The sequence below is a fragment of the Rosa chinensis genome, chromosome 1, assembly GCF_002994745.2.
Source record: "Rosa chinensis cultivar Old Blush chromosome 1, RchiOBHm-V2, whole genome shotgun sequence".
In the NCBI taxonomy this organism is placed as follows: domain Eukaryota; kingdom Viridiplantae; phylum Streptophyta; class Magnoliopsida; order Rosales; family Rosaceae; genus Rosa; species Rosa chinensis.
Genome location: NC_037088.1, coordinates 21,798,693 through 21,814,815, shown reverse-complemented (window position 1 = coordinate 21,814,815; position 16,123 = coordinate 21,798,693). Strand labels below are relative to the sequence as shown.

Genomic DNA, 16,123 nt, shown 5'->3' with positions numbered 1-16,123 from the left:
ATGGGATTTTCGGAACTTTTGGGATTTATGAAAAAATCCTGAATTTTCTTATATTTATAGAAATTTCCCCAAATTTCAATCACTCATAACTTTCTCATAGAACTCCGATTTCCGCGTTCCACATGTCTATGAACTCGTATCGACACGCTCTACGAACTCGTTTTCTAAGAATCCAAACGTATAAAAAGTCAAAACTTCGTAACCCCTCTAAAATGTGCATTTCGAATAATTATCCGTCCGAAAATAATTTCACTCCACCCTCGAACCACGAACTCGTACAAACAAATACTTTATTAATTCCAGGAAACATTTAGGAATTAATAACGAATTTCTGGGGTATTACACCAAGTATCATACCTGCCCACAGTAATTTCTGGAGTTTACATCAGCTCCATTCTCCAAAAGCAATGAAATAATCTGAATCAAAGCCAGAAAAGAACCAAAATCAAAAAAACCAAACGGTCATCAATTTCAAATGGGAAGAAAACCCAGAAAAAGAAAAAAAGAAAACCCAAAACGACCGCGTTATGCCCTTTAGCTGCAGCAAAATGGAGAGGAGAGTTAAGCCCACCAAATTGCACTTAATCATATCGTCGTCTCCAGAAGCAATGAATAGAATTGCAATTAGGTTTTCAATAACAATCAAAATCGCGAAACCCAATTGGAAATTTCAAAAATTGGATAATTAAAGCGTTGAAAATGGACCTTGATTTGCGCCTTTGACAGCTTTCTCGAACTCCAGTTGCTCCTATTTCACATGCACTAAAGTCTTCTCTCTGCTTTAATCGTTGCCTGAGTGGGTCTGCAATTAGTTTGTCGATCTCTTCCTTCTTCGTTTCTCTCCTTACTTCTACAAATTATATGTTGGGCCTTGTTGTATCAGAGCGAGGTTGAGAGGGTGAGAGCGAGGTAAGAAAAACCCGCTGAGAGTGAGAGCAAGGTTGAGAGGGTGAGGGGGATTAAGGGTGAGAGCGATGGTGAGGGGGATTGAGGGTGAGCACGCTATTGAGTCAGAGGGAGGCCGAGAGCAATTTGGGAGGGAGAGTGACCTAAGTTTTTAGCTAAGGCAGGGAAACGGGTTTTTCACTAAGGCAGCTGCTAGGTTTTGAGTGGGAAAAAAATAAATATAAATTAATGATTGTTTGTTTTTTTTCGTTTTTCAGACAACAGATATTCTTGTTAGTGTTGTCTGAAATCTCTCAAATTTACTAAAGGATCATTTGTTGAATGAGTAGAGATAAGACGACAGGTTTAAAAAATCTGTCGTCTGACTAACTCAGACGACAACAAAAACTCATGTGTCGTCTGATGGCTGTGGTGTGATTAAATTATTCTAGTAGTGATTGCCGCATGAGGCGCGTGTCATGGCTCTAGAACTTAATTCTTAAATCTCAATTTTGGATACACTTTGGAATAACGGAGCTGATGCTTCAGTATACGTATTCTTGTAAATAAATAGGGTACGCGGGGTAGATTTGACTTTCTCACCCCAGAACATAGAAAAATAAACCTAAATCCAACAACATCCATCGCGATTCTGATCGATGGAGTCCTCTTCACCCAAACAGAGCCGTCAGTTCATCATCGCGCAAATCTCTGCTGCAACTTCCATCTGTTCGGCGTCTTCGGCTCATCTTTTCAGATTCATCTCGTGTTCTTCAAGTTCGGGCAAGTTTTTATTGTTTAATCTTTGACTTTCAATTTCTGACTTCAAATTTCTTAGGTTTGGTATCGTATTTCTGATTGGTGATGTGATTGCTGGGTTGGGAATAATGTATTCTTCATTCAATTTTCAGTCTATTCGAAAATAGAAAGTTAGACGAACAATTCAGTGTCTTTTCTAATATATGAACCCTCACGTTATTGTTGAATGAATTGAATGGACCATCATGCACATACTTTGTGGTGATTTAACTTCGGTTTTAATTCTTTCACGTTCTTATGTATAAATTTGATTCCATTCGTATTTTCTAACATTCTCTCTCTTTATCCTACCCAGGATCTCTTTATCCTACTTCAATGGTGCAGCTTTCTTAAGAATCGTTTGGTTTATAGTTCTGTTTTAGTTTTACCTTGGAACTTTTGGATATAATATTGCGGATAGATATTGGTTTAGTAGACAGGAATGGAAGCAAAGATCGCAAAGGCATTGGATAGTGGTCGACTCTGTGTAAAGAGAAAGCGGGCAAAGAAGCCGACCTCGAGTAAGCATCGAGGCTTACCAAAGAAGCCGACCTTGAGTAAGCTCCGAAAGCGAAGGAAATTGTATGGATGCGGAACCAAACTTATGAGGTTTGAATCTCATGTTAGACGATCTTTACTTTCATCCTATTCAAATTTTACAAGAACTGGTGTGCCACAGCGTCTGATGTTTTACCAGAATGGCGAATGGAACAATTATCCTCAGGTTCTGGTTGACTTGGTTAGGAAAGATCTTCAGATAAAGAAAGCAGCTATCAAGATTGAGTCAAATGGTGATCATTTACTGCTTGATTTTTTGCATATGTTCCAGTTGAACTTGAGAACAGGTGTACAACACCCTATTGCTTGGATTGATGAAGCTGGTAGTTGCTTCTTTCCGGAATTTTACAGTGACGATGAAGATGAGCCAAATGGCAACTGGCGGCATGGAGATTGCAACGATCAGGATCCCTTAGTTGACGAGTGTTGTGGGTCTTGTGAGATCAAACTGCATCTGGAAATTGAAATAGATGGAATGGATCAACCTGAGTTGAAGGAATCTAGTGGGGAGTCAAATGGTTTAGTAAAGAAAATTCAGATTGATCAAATACCTGCCAGTAGTGGTTATGTGATGGAAGTTGAGAACAGTTGCAATGGAGGAGGTGGTCCACAAGTTGATGAAGATGTTGAGAATAATCAGCAGATGAGAAAGAATTTGGCTAGAGCAAATGAAACTCTAAATGAAAAGCTGGACTGTGATACTGTTCGTAATATATTTTTTAAAGGAATGAACACTTGTGATGCTGCTGAGCTTGTTGATATATACCGATGCTCAAGTAATCTGATGCAAGCTCGACTGGAACTTTTCGAGAAACAGGTTGAAATTACTAAAACATTTCGTGGAGACGCAAATGTACGATATGCTTGGCTTGCTTCTTCAAAAGGAGAACTTTCGACTATATTAATGTATGGGCTTGGTCATTGTGGACTGGCAGCAATTAAGCCCATTTATGGTACTGGTGTCCATCTCACAGCGGCTAGCTTCTCCAACACCTGGTTAGTTTGTCTTATTCACTCTGTTCTCATTTGTTCAAGCTATGCTAAAGTGGCATTTTTTAAATTATAAATTATGTCAGAATACAGCTAATCTTCCCTGGGTGGGGTTAAGTGCCTCTGTTTAGAAAATGGTTTAGCACCTCTGGAGGCCGAGCGACTAAAAGAAATGATTGCTGCCTGTCTAGGCTGGTTTCTAGTTTGTAGTTTCAGTAATTGGATATTTGAAAACAATAAACTCTTAGTTATTGCCTTGGTTTAGGGCTTCTGAGGGGGAAAGGAGTGAAGGAAATGTTGTTTGATGAGCCTAATGACCGTTGAGTAACATTTTCTGCACCGTAGTGAATGTTCATATGGTCTGGACATGATTGTTGTGAATTTATGGAGATGGTATCGCTTTCTGTTACCCTGTTATTTTGTTAGGTCTTCAGCTAATGCTTCAGTCGGTCTAGCTACCCCATGAGGGAGTCCCACATCTGACTTGCAGATGCCTTACCAAGTGCACTGTACTACCTCCATCATCATAAAAGTATTAATTGAGGTCATTGTTGGTTTTCCATTGTGATATATGCTTGCCTCCTCTGCCAATTTGGTTTTGGTTATTTTGTTATTGATAATTGCATATATGCTTGATGGCGAATGAAGTGTCTTCTGGTTCCTGCTACAGTTCTCTTGGGTTTTTCTTTGTTTTTGGGAGTTTTTTTTGGGTCTTATTTTTAGTTCTCACAAGACATAGCTTTCAGTGATTAGACATTTAGGGTGCCTAGAAGTCAATAATGAGGGTCAATTGATGATTGGTCTGTTATAGTGTCTTCTCTAGCTCTATATAAAGGTCACTAGTCTGTTCAAGTCAGCATGGATGAGATTGATTTTGTTTTGTTATCAACATTTTGCTGTCGAGTGGTTGTGAGAAGTCTTGGTGTGATTCCAAGAAATCTCGGTATGAGGCCAAGAACCTTTCTCATGCCATTCCATTCTTTTTTATTCCAGCTCTTAAATCACAACACCCATTTTCCCACAGATCATAACCGTAAACAGCACCCATCTCTGACCAGAAACACATTAACCCCTAGGTTGCTGTACATCAGTGCTTAATTCCACATCTGTATACTTCTATTAGCATGCTTGTAGGGGAAGGAATTAACTTTTCCTTTGTTCACAGTGCAAGTTATTGTGATGTTGATGAAAATGGAGTACGGCACATGATATTCTGTCGTGTCATAATGGGAAATATGGAGTTACTTCACCCTGAAAGTAAACAGTTTCATCCCTGCAGTCAAGATTATGATAGTGGAGTGGATGATCTTCAGGATCCAAAAAATTACATTGTCTGGAATATGAACATCAATACACACATATATCCAGAATTTGTTGTTAGTTTCAAGCTCTCATCCAATACTGAAGGTGATACATTACTCCTTTAAAATTTCTGTTTCTTTCCTTGTTGTTATGCTAACACTTCATAGAAACAGTTTACTCTTTTAATGTTTGTACTTTATATATGGGTCCGGAACAATCTAGATCATATCATTGCACATTTTCTTTTCAACTTGGATGGAGAATAGTTTGAAGACAGAGTGTCATTTTTCGTTCAGACATCGACTTTTGGTTGGGCTTTCTGAGCAAATCAAAGAGATGAGTGATAAATCCACCCATGCTGTGGAAAACTTTTTTGAAACTCTTTTGTTATTGCTTGAGACCTGGTACTTGATGTTGTTTATGCAGGACATCCAATTGGAAGTGAGAAAAAGCATGGAGTTTCAGGGGTTACGACATACGTCCAGGGACCCAAGGGCTTTTTGCAATTACAGTCACCTGCAATTGATAAAGTGCGTGCAAAAAATAAGAAAGATTTATTTAGTTATTATTATTATTATTATTATTTTTTGGTGTTTGCTTTATGATTGGTTTACCCCATCGTTCAGCCACCATTATATGCTCTTTACTAATTTCTTAAGCTTATATTTACCTTTTTTTTTTAAAAAAGTTTTTTTTTACCCCACAAACTGCACTGCTTGAATTGTGTTACATATGCTCATAGGGCCTCCTTAAAGCTGTAATTGTTATAAGCTCGGGTGCGGGTTCCTTTTTCATGGGGTGCTTATGACCTGTAGTTAGCTGTAAGATTGATTGAACTGGAATTAATTAGAAGGGTTGTTGGGGGCTTTTAGGTGTTGTACTGTAAACTGTCTTCATGCTTGGAATGCTTTTTGTTCTTTTGTCCTAACTAGGCTTATGGAGTGTATCAGCCTAGGTTTAGTTTGCATGTTAGCTCATATTCTGCCCCAGTATAAGTTATTTTGAGTTTATGCATTCTGGTATTCTGTTCTCTTCAAGCATAGCATATTGTTTTGAGGTCTGTTGGACAAGTCCCACATTTGAATGCCTTAAGCTGAATGGGCGCCTCTGGATGTTCAAAGAATTACTGTTGGCATTTGTCCACTATGCGACTCAACAATTATGAATGTTTTTCTCTCTCTCATAGGGGAGTAAGATTCATTCAAATTCAGATTGTGGGAGAATGTATGAAAGCGATGGTCAACTGATCTCAATGTCTGGATGTTTCCAGGCTACTATTGGTTCTACCACTCAAAGGACCCCTAAATCACCTTGGATGCCTTTCCCTATGTTATTTGCTGCTATTGCAAGTAAAATTCCTCCCAAGGATATGGAACAAGTTAATGTTCATTATGACTTTTTCAGGGTATAAATTTTATCATTTCTGCTTTATAAATGTTTGTTATTTTTCTCTGAATACTCTCTTCACTTAGAGTCTAATGATATCTTTCAGGCAAAGAAGATAACCCGTGAGGAATTTGTAGAGAAGCTGAGGTTGACTGTTGGAGATAGTTTATTGAGGTCTACAATAACGGAACTTCAATGCAAGGTACAATTCTACTTGGTTTAAACACTTGAAATGCAATTGTCTACCATTTATGTAAATAGTTTTCGTATCACAACCTTTGTGCAAATTACTACTTGGATTATCACAACCTTTGTGCAAATCACTACTTGGATTGTAATTGTACATGAACAAGAGGATGGGTCTGGACTTGCCTGGTTACCACAGTGAATGCTGTTGTGGATGTTGAGTCAATAAGCACACTTGGTCTTTAGAATGTGATCATATGAACAGACAATTTTCGAGTCAAGTAAAAATCCAGATAAATAAAGAAATTTCTGAGATTTAAGAATAAATTTACAAATCATCAAGCATACATTATTTTTTTGTTCTGCCTTTAGAAAAATGCCAAATCAAATTTAGACTGTTTTCAACTTGAAGTTGGTGGCCCGATATCAGCATGTGTCAGGACCGATCACCAACTACCATGCACGTAATTCTAAACAAGCAAGCAGCCAGGGGACAAAGTATCCACACCAGCTACTGTGCAAAACAAAGGCCTGTCCTAGTCAATTTTCAAAAGTCCAGAAGCATATTACTTATATAATCCTTTCTCCCATATAGTCACGGCCCCCTATTCAATTGTCAAAAGACCACTACCCTGAAAATGAGTTTTCCATGTGTGTAGCTATATGTAATTGCCCTTTATTAAGAGTCATTAGTGGCCATTGAGGTTCTCCTGTATGCTCAGTACAATCCACAGCATCCATTTGTATTCTTGAATTTAACTGCCGCTCATAATTAATTTTGGCTGTATCTTGAGAAGTGCTGTCCTTTTTTCTTCTTTTGATTGGGTGGTTTATTTGATGTTATCTCATGGTTTGCTCTTCGAGGGTGTTTCTTTGGCCAAATAAGACTTGTTTGTCAATTGTTGATTATGCTATTTTAGTGGTTTCGTTTGATCTATGTGGTTACTTTCTTCTTTGTTTTATGTAATTTTTTTTTTTTCGGGTGGGGGAGTGGAAATTGGGTATGTTTGGCTTAACATTTTTTTTTTGTAAGACCTAACCTCTGGGCTGACACTTGGGCTACACCTCACTGGTAGGGAGTGGCCTAACCTTTTGCCTTTTAGATATGGATAGATCTGATTGACCTGACTTATTATTTGCTAATGCTCTATTATTGTAAACAATCTTGTAATTTGATCTTTGCTCTGACCTCTCTCCTACCTTTTTTCCTTAGGAATATATTTTTTATTTGAATTAAGTTAAGAATTGACGGATGCAAATTAAAATCGTGTGTAGTCTGAGTTACTGTTATAACACTAGGAATAAAGCGATACCAATGTCGGGCTTGGGTTCAGATAACCATGAAACAATTATCTTAAATTAATGCAACGCTCACTGGAACGTGATTCTCTAGAACCATGACCAGATTGCTAGTGTGAAGTTGAACCCACCAGTTCCACTGTTCCAACCTGTCATATTAAAAACTGTCATATTGGCATTAGTACTCAGTAGGTGTTCCTGGTGAACTCTGTCATATTGGCCCCAACAGGTGGTGACATGTAGCTTTTAGGATTCTGCGCCCTTGTACTAATAGTTGTATTCCTTTATATTGTTATCCTGTGCAGATACCCTTTAAATCTAAGAGTGAATTGGGAGTGCCAAGGTCAGCCCGCCACTGAATGTGGTTTATGGCCCTTGCATGGAGTTTTGGATATGTGACAAAGATGCTGATTTGAAGCTTGCATGTAAAAATGCGTCGACATAAATTGTTGTGAATACGATGATGGACCAGGCAAAGGTCTTCAGTTTAGGAACATCCAATTGCTTTCTTTTGAGTGGTTATATTTACTTTTAGCTTGTATTATGTGAGTACGTGGAGTAGCATTTGAACAGTATTACACTGATGTCTTTTAATCTGAATTGATATCATCTACTGAAATTTTTTGTTTTTTGTTTTTAATAAGATACTTATTTGTATCAGAGTAGTGACTTTGTTGCGTTATACCAAGACAATATGGATTGTTGGTTATTTTTTTTAGTATGTACTTGCAGTAGTCTAATTAAGTAATTATAGAAGTAGAGCTGTTATATGCAAAATTTCGTTCAGGGTACTGGTACAAACTCTTGGGGGTGATTATTGCGGTTGTTAGGTCCCAATCCTGAGCAACCAAGATTAAGCTTGTATCGCCCAGATATCTCTTTTGGTTGTGTCAGCCCATATAAGGTCCAAATATATGAACGATGTCGTTTATTTTGTTGGTTGGTCCTATGTCGTAGTTAGTCATACACAATCAGTTTCTTCACTTGTAATGTTGATGCTATCTATGGAGCGAGATTCCAGCCACATTGTAAAATTCATCTGAGAATTGAATTGAATTTCCCTTTTGCTTTCTATTTTTTTAGTTTTTCATCTCTCTCAGGGTTAGAACCTTAACATGTGGTGAAGTTGTTAGGGTTGCTGCCCTAACAGTGATATTTGAATGAGAAATGAAATGTAAATGCAACAACAAAGCTATATTTTCATTGATATCGACTAAGGGTTACAAAAGTAGTATTTAAACTCGGAAATGAGCAAGTGGATAAGGGACACGTGTCCTCTAACTAGTGACAGATACGTCAAAAACTCTAAAATAATAAACTAGACTTACCCAGAAATGTCATGCGCAAAGCATGTGCACGATCGGCCCGACAAAGTCAACAACGATAATTCTCCTAATAACAACATGAATTCTAAATATGATTGAGAATCATAACAAACCCACCCCCTTTTTAAAGAACAGCTCCTCAAGCTTGAAAATCTGGAAAACGATTCATCAAATCTTCAGCCTCTTCCCAAGTAGCCTCCTTCACAGCAGGGCAAGTTCAACCAACCACTTTGTTACTCGGGCATTGTTAAGGCATATCTAAGTGACATTTTTTTAATCATTTTCCCTAGTGTTTTTCTAGAGGTTAATTGGAATTTAATTTTCTGTAAGGGAATTAGCTTTCCATGTAATCACTAACCCAAAAAAGAAAAAAGAATAGAAAGTTACTCTTGTAATAAGGTTAGTCATACAAATATCTTTGGAGATATCCTATTCATTGTATGATTCAATTTCCTTGTAAGACTTATATTCTCTGCTTGTAATCCTGTATATAAAGAGCCCTTATTATCAATGAAAACACAACTTAATTCTCTCACAATTTCAGTTTTTCTAAAACACGTTATGAGCACAAAGTCCTAACCCTGAAACAAATAGCAAAACCTAAATCCGAATACAAAACCTTGAAACCCTTTCTGCCTCCGCTGCATACCTCGAAGACCTTGACCCCATAAGTTTAGAACTGGCGGTATAATTCCAAGAAGCGGCCGGAAAAGTACCTAACCGGCCCTTGAAAGTAGAAATAAATTTTCAACCGATTCGCTTCCCTCCAGACCTCTTCTTGCCACCAAACTTTGCCAGCAGCAGCGTCTTGACCGGAGGATTCCAGAACCAATCAAATCATTTCAAGAACCGGCGGTAAAAGCACCGAACTTGCTGCCAAAGCCACTGAACCGGCTCTGTTAGCCTCGCTTGGATAGCCTTGCTAGCGCACTCGTGTGCCTGCCTCCGCGTGCACCCTTGTGCAGCTTCGCTGACCCCTTGGTTAGCCTCGCCAGCGCACAAACACCTCGCCTGCAGCGGAAACGCACGCCCTTGCCAGCAGACCCCTCGTCGCCCCTTCCTTGACTCGTCTGATAGCCTCCCCATTGACAGCCCCCGCGCACGAACGCATCAGCCCCCGCGCAGCCTCGCTGACCCCTCGTTGACCCCTCACCTCCGACCACCGGCAACTTTTTTCGACGAGCTCCTGCGAATTTTTCGGCGACTTTAAAAAGAGGTATTTTTTATTAAACGTTTATGTTTTCCGTACTTTCAATTTCTTTTCTTTTTCTCAGGGACTTGCAACCTTCCTTCTTCTACCCCCCCCCCCCTCTCTTCTTTTGTGGAGAGACCTAAGCTGCACTGTGGGGATTCTTGCTATCTCTAAGCTTGGAGCTTGTTGAGACCTCCAAACTTAAAGTTTGTTGAGAATATATGATCGACCACATACACATAATTGTTTCAATCTAATCCAATACCTCCTGGAATTGAATTTCTTGGGAGCAATTACTCTAAGAAATTCTTAATTTCTTGGGAGCGATTACGCTCAGAAATTTCTATTGTTTTCGTGGTAGCTTTTTCAGCTCGGAAACTAACCATTTTTCTTGTTCATTTTCAGGATGAGTAACTTGAACAAACTGGACTTTGCTCCATTGGGGACAACTGGCTCCAGATATCACAAGTGGGTTCGTGATGTCCACCAGCATCTCAAGGCCCAAGGAATCCTGGATGCTATTCTTGAGCCTAGTCAGGACGTGTTAACTGTTGAGCAAGCTCAAGCTTTGGAAGCAAATAGAGCAGCCTTGGAGGCAAATAAGGTGAAAGCCATTCCTAATGACTCGTCATATGGATGAATTGCTCCAGGACGAGTATCTGAATGAAGAAGACCCTAGAAGGCTGTGGTTCTCACTCAAAAAACGCTTTGGCAACGTTCGTGACTCCCTGCTTCCTGACCTAAAAGTGATATGGCATAACCTCCGCTTCTGTGATTTCAAAATAGTTCTTGATTACAACTCGGAAGCACTTATCATTAAATCCTTAATGAAATTCTGTGAAAATATATCACAGATGCGATGTTGATTGAGATGACTCTCTCTACTTTCCCCGTCTCTGCTTTGATGGTTGTTAAGAGCTATTGAATTGATGTTACTGCAGGAAGGATCACAAAATTTCATGAGCTCATTGGAGTCATCAATGTCGCTGACACTACTAGAATTATGCCATCAGACATCACCACTATTAAATCGGTCAGAATTGCACGTGATGTAAAATACCGTGCTAACATTGGTTTATAAAATTTCTGATTTCTATTGTTATTATTAACATCAGTTGTCAAATTAACCAATGTCTAAACTTTCGTTCAAAATTGTTTTCAAAAATGCGGAGGGACTAAGTTAAAAAATTTAGAAACGCGGGGGGACTAATCTTTCATTCCCTCTAACACTTGCCTTTTTTCACTTGTCTGAGACTTTCAAACCTAACTCTCACTTGACTACGATTGACACCAGCACCTCCTTCGACGCCTTGAGCTTATTCTCCGATCTGAGCCGCCTTGAGCTCGTTCTTCGACCCGAGCTCGTTCTTCGGGTTCAGCTCTTTCTCTCTCGCTCTTCCTTAAAACCCTAGAGCTCTCCTCCTTCTCTCTTTCTGCGGCTATTGTATCTCCTTCATTAACCTGGCCTCCTCTGTCCCCTCACTGGCGTCATTGCCTCTGACGGTGCTTCTCGTCCAACGCCACCACTTTTTTGCTTCGAGATCTGAAACCAACCGGCCTCCAAGGAGTCCATCCTCCTCGATTGGTGCGACTTCGAGCACCAAATGCCGGCCATAGATAAGAGTTTGAGTAAGAGGAGAAGAGAGAGGAAAGAAAGTGAAAGAATGGCGAGCAGGTACTGGATGGTGTCTCTGCCTGTCCAAAACTCAACGTCGTCTTTATGGAACCACCTCCAGGATCAAATCTCCAAGCATTCCTTCGACACTCCCCTCTACAGAGTAACTAGTTTCCAAGATCTGACTACCCATTCCCTCCCCTTTCTTGTTTGTTTTGTTAAATATTGTTTCATTATTCTTGAAGTTCAATATTCCCAATCTCTTCTCTCCCTCAGCGGCGATCTCTTAAAGGTATTCCTCCTCATCCTCCCAATTACAGCCTCTCTATGTTCAATTTTGTTCTTTAGTGTGTTATAATGCTGCTGTTGTGATACATATTATATTATTATTGAATGCGAATTGAATTTTCCGGATGTAATTGCTCTGGCAATTTCAATGCTATTTTGTTATTTGATCTGTTCATTGACATTGCAATTCCGCAATTTGCAGTCCAACAACTTTGTAGAGGGTGTTTCTCACAAGATCAGGTGTCAGATCAAGGAGCTAGAGAGGGTTTCAGGAGTCAAGAGTAGTTCTCTCACGGTGGATGGAGTTCCAGTGGATTCATACCTCACTAGGTATTCATCACATCACTTATCATTAGCTTTTCCATAATGTGTGTGTGTTTGTTTACCCACTGAATTTTGAGTTTCTCTCAAGCTAGCTTTGTCTGGGATGAATCCTAGTTCCCCACAATGTCTCCTTTGAAGGAAGTTATCGACAGAATTCATGGTCAAGTTGCAAAGATTGAGGATGATCTCAAGGTAATGCTTTTTACCAATTTTCATTTACATTCGGGTTTGGGTCATTTTGGTCATCCTCTTTGTTGTGACTTGTGAGGAGCTTTGTTGTTGTTGTTCTGAAAAGAGCAAATAATAGCATACAGGACTAAATGAGTATGGAAAGGGAGTTGCATACTCCCAAAGCTTCCAAAGGTAGTTGCATTGCTAGAATATGGAAAGGGACTATTATTCATATCTTGGCAACTATGACATTATCCTTTGAGCGACAGAGGTATCTCCTATGAAAGCAGGATCCTATCAATTTGGTAGTAGATTCTCAAATAAGTTTGATCTAGCTACAACTTATAATAGTTGTCTGTAGATTCTAACAGGATACTGTCAGTTTGTTAGTAGTTTAGTTGCCTTTGCTTATTTTTTTTCTTTAATACTGATTTTTGGGTTGTAATGAATGGAGTTACTAGCACATGTTGACATTACTTTGCATGGTAGGGTACTCGTGACTTTGCAAAAGAACAAATGACAATGAGAAAGAAGGCATTTTCGATAATAGAAGATGTTTTTGAGAGGCTTGGTGCCACAGCCCTGGATACTCCAGTTTTTTGAATTGAGAGACACTCTCATGGGCAAATATGGGGAAGACTCAAAATTGATTTATGATCTTGTTGACCAGGTAATTATCTCTATCTCACCTTTTCTCAATTCAATCGAAGACTTGAAGTCCTGCCAAGTTTTGCTTGTCTTCATGTAAATGCAATGTGAAGTGGCATGGAAACATAACATTCCAGACACTGTTTCTGTATTTAGCCATGTTGTTTGCACAGCTAATGTGCTTTGTGTTTTATCTTGTTGACAGGGAGGAGAGCTTTCCTCACTGCGATATGATTTCACTGTTCCATTTGCTAGGTATGTTGCTATGAATGGCATCACATCCTTTAAAAGGTACCAGATTTTGAGGCTATCTATATGCTAACAGAACTTCTTGATGAGCTAAATATTGGAGACTATGAGGTAACTCTTTATTTTGAGGCTATCTCCTTTGATGTGCATCATTTTGTACAAAGTTTCTTTTTAAGTTAAAGAACTTAATGGATGATAGTCCCAGTGCTCCTTGTGGATATTAGTTTTACAGTGATAGGTCACTGATATGAGATATGGTTCATGTTAAACCTATATAGTTGATGTAAAGTTTTGAGTGGGAAAGACATTAAAGCCTAATTCATCATTGCAACAAAATGATATTATTTTAATCTGATAGTTGTAGAGAGAGTTGAAGCAAAGATTTTTTCTCGGTGCTATGTATGTGGAAGCAAGATTATATATAATTTTGATACCCTTCACCTTTATGTAGAGATGGACTGTCACATAATTATTGTCCTCACCTTGTAAGAGGTGCTATGCCAATATAACAAGTTTTCTTCATTTGATTTATAACTGTTGTTGAAGTGTTTTCTAGACTAATTTTAGACTCTTTTTAAGCAAAGTTGCAGCCCATCATTGTTAAAGATCATGACCCTCCCCTACCTTAGGTATGAGACTTATTTTTGCTATTTCATTCATAAATATAAATTTCCAGAGTTTCAGAAATTCTCATGTTCCATCTATCTGAATTGAATTGCAGGGATATTACCACCACATTTCCAAGTTTTGTATTTAATTCAGAGGTTGATGAGATTGCTACGTGAGATACAATAGCTTAGATTGCAGTTAGAGTTCAATTGTCAGAAATTTGGACGAACCTTACATGAAATATGGTTAAAGTGAGTATCTATCTCCTCTTTTGCCTATTTCAGGAATTAGAAAAGGTTGCTTCTATGTTTGAATGACTAGAGTTGGTATTAAATATTCATAGCATCTTGGTTAATCATTTCTTGATAATCTTCAACTTATGAGCAATATACTTGCAGGACAAGAGGCTAGAAGATGTAGAAGCACAGTTAAATATGGAGCTCACTAAAGGGGCTGTTTATTCTTACTGAATTCTAGAGCAGGTTCCAAGTTATTAGAAGCAGGTTCCAAGCTCACTATGAGTTGCAGTGGCATCCCATTATTATTCGTTGTTATTTTTGTGAAGGTTCTTTTAATTACTCATTGAGCTGCAATTGCTCATTTGTTTCCTAAATCTTCTTTTGCAGATCCTGAGGGTGCAGGGTAGGGAATGAGTGAAGAGCGCATGCATAGAGACTTGTTTTATCACTCTTTTTTTTTTTTTGAGTAACCATCTTCTTTACCTTTGGGTTTGGCTTCTGCTTGTAAGATCTTGTTATTATGCTCTTCTGAAAACTCAACTTTGTATATTTGCAAATGTAGAAAAGTACTGGAACTTGAAATGGAGCAATGTTTTATATTCAAATATGAAGTGCTTTCACTTCCTTTTCGTTTCTTTCCTTCTGTCAGTTTTTTTTCAGTTAATTGTCAGAGCTCTTAATTCCATATACATTGGGATTGAGAGAAATACATAAGTCTCAAAATAAAAATCGATGTCCCATTAACCATAGAAAATTGAATTATTATGTTGGAACCGATGTGCCACAAACTAATGCACATTGTTTTTTAGATAGAGATTGATGTCCAGTATAAGTATTGTCATCGATGAAGACTAGAAAACCGATGTGTGAAATAGTATTAGTCATCGTTTTTAAATGAATAACGATGTTAAAATGCATAGTTGTGTTGTGGGATCTATATTTCTTTAAGCATTAAAGACAATAAAATGAAGGTTTAACAATAGTTAAATAAACAAATTTGTTATCAATTAAACGTATTTACATCGGTTTATAATAGGTAACCGATGTGTATACTGATACTAGACATCGGCTAAAAACTGATGTCTCGATTTTCCGGACCTTTCTCATCACCCACTAAGACATCGGTCGGAATTCTTTTCCTCATCGGTTTTTGGCCGATGTCTGAGGGCATAATTCTAGTAGTGTGAAAAGCATGATGACATCCTTGTGAAGAACTATAATTCGAGACCCGTGAGAACATAAACTATTCCAGAGTCCAATTATAGTCGCGCCCCAAAAGGAGGGTGCAAAGAGCAAAAACTTAATCCTAAGGATACTTTTGGACGTTCTGGTCCATATAATCAATCTACTTGGGAAGGTAACCGCCAAAATAGGAGGACACGGAATCAAAGAGGTCAACGTGGAAAAAGAGAGAGGGAGGCAACGCCTTTGTCCATGTTGGTGGCGCCACCAACACTAGCGCCACCAACACTAACTGTCATCCTAATGACGCTTTCAAAGTGCCTCAATCATGGGAGTCTGAGCACAGAGATGTATGTTCTCGATGTGGATCATTTGGTCATTGGGCATACATTTGTAGAGCTCGTGAGAGTATTGCCACCACCTATAAAACATATTGTGAAGCAAGATATGTGATAGGAGCACAATGTGCGACGATATTAATGAGTGTGTGCTCCATTTTAGCCTTGTTTCTCCCTTAAGTTTCGTGTTTTGAGTCATCGAGTCATTTTAAGAGTCTTGTAGAGTGTTTGGCGTGAAATAGGCAGAAAACGCAAAATTCATAAAGAATCCTAGCTGGATCAGGATTCCTCACCGTCATGCTACTCTGTGGGCCTTAAGAGAGAATTTATGGGTGTATTTTTCTGAAATTAAATTGTTTTAATTTCTTTTATTTTCTCTAAAAGAATTTAACTTTGTGCCCTTTATTAAATCAGGTTGACCAAGCAATGAAGAAGGGAAATAAAGTGAAAGACGTTTTCAGTTGGAGAATAAAGGAGAAAGATGTTTCAGCTTGGAAATTAGAGGAATTGCCCCATTATGAGAGGAGTTAAGGCCTTAA

At 38.6% G+C, this 16,123-nt stretch overlaps 1 protein-coding gene and 2 long non-coding RNA genes across 6 annotated transcripts; 2 read left to right on the top strand and 1 right to left on the bottom strand.

Moving 5' to 3' along the window:
- Positions 1-1,999: 1,999 nt before the first annotated feature.
- LOC112189527 (inactive poly [ADP-ribose] polymerase RCD1) lies at positions 2,000-8,086 on the top strand. 4 transcript variants are annotated; one of them, XM_024328878.2, is made up of 6 exons: positions 2,000-3,237; positions 4,397-4,638; positions 4,960-5,063; positions 5,804-5,938; positions 6,026-6,121; positions 7,710-8,086. In XM_024328878.2, exons 1-6 carry the CDS (start codon positions 2,126-2,128, stop codon positions 7,761-7,763), a joined length of 1,743 nt encoding a protein of 580 aa, XP_024184646.1. In that variant the 5' UTR covers positions 2,000-2,125; the 3' UTR covers positions 7,764-8,086. The 4 variants fall into 4 exon arrangements, with proteins under 4 accessions (XP_024184646.1, XP_024184638.1, XP_024184654.1 ...); XM_024328870.2 differs by having other exon boundaries at positions 5,720-5,938; XM_024328886.2 differs by lacking the exon at positions 5,804-5,938.
- LOC121051676 lies at positions 7,018-7,312 on the bottom strand. The gene is made up of 2 exons (XR_005806455.1): positions 7,176-7,312; positions 7,018-7,145 (listed from the first exon to the last, which is right to left on the bottom strand). It is a non-coding gene; the product is annotated as an uncharacterized LOC121051676 (long non-coding RNA).
- Positions 8,087-12,916: 4,830 nt separating the features above from the next.
- LOC121050962 lies at positions 12,917-14,239 on the top strand. Its single transcript, XR_005804569.1, has 4 exons — positions 12,917-12,989; positions 13,173-13,327; positions 13,801-14,076; positions 14,224-14,239. It is a non-coding gene; the product is annotated as an uncharacterized LOC121050962 (long non-coding RNA).
- The last annotated feature ends 1,884 nt before the right edge of the window (positions 14,240-16,123 follow it).

Excerpts from the sequence above, each read along its gene's own strand:
- LOC112189527 (XM_024328870.2), top strand. The coding sequence starts at position 2,126 with ATGGAAGCAAAGATCGCAAAGGCATTGGATAGTGGTCGACTCTGTGTA. Across the intron at positions 5,064-5,719 it reads AGTCACCTGCAATTGATAAA|GGGAGTAAGATTCATTCAAA; the intron begins GTGCGTGCAAAA and ends TCTCTCTCATAG. Across the intron at positions 5,939-6,025 it reads TTCATTATGACTTTTTCAGG|GCAAAGAAGATAACCCGTGA; the intron begins GTATAAATTTTA and ends GATATCTTTCAG.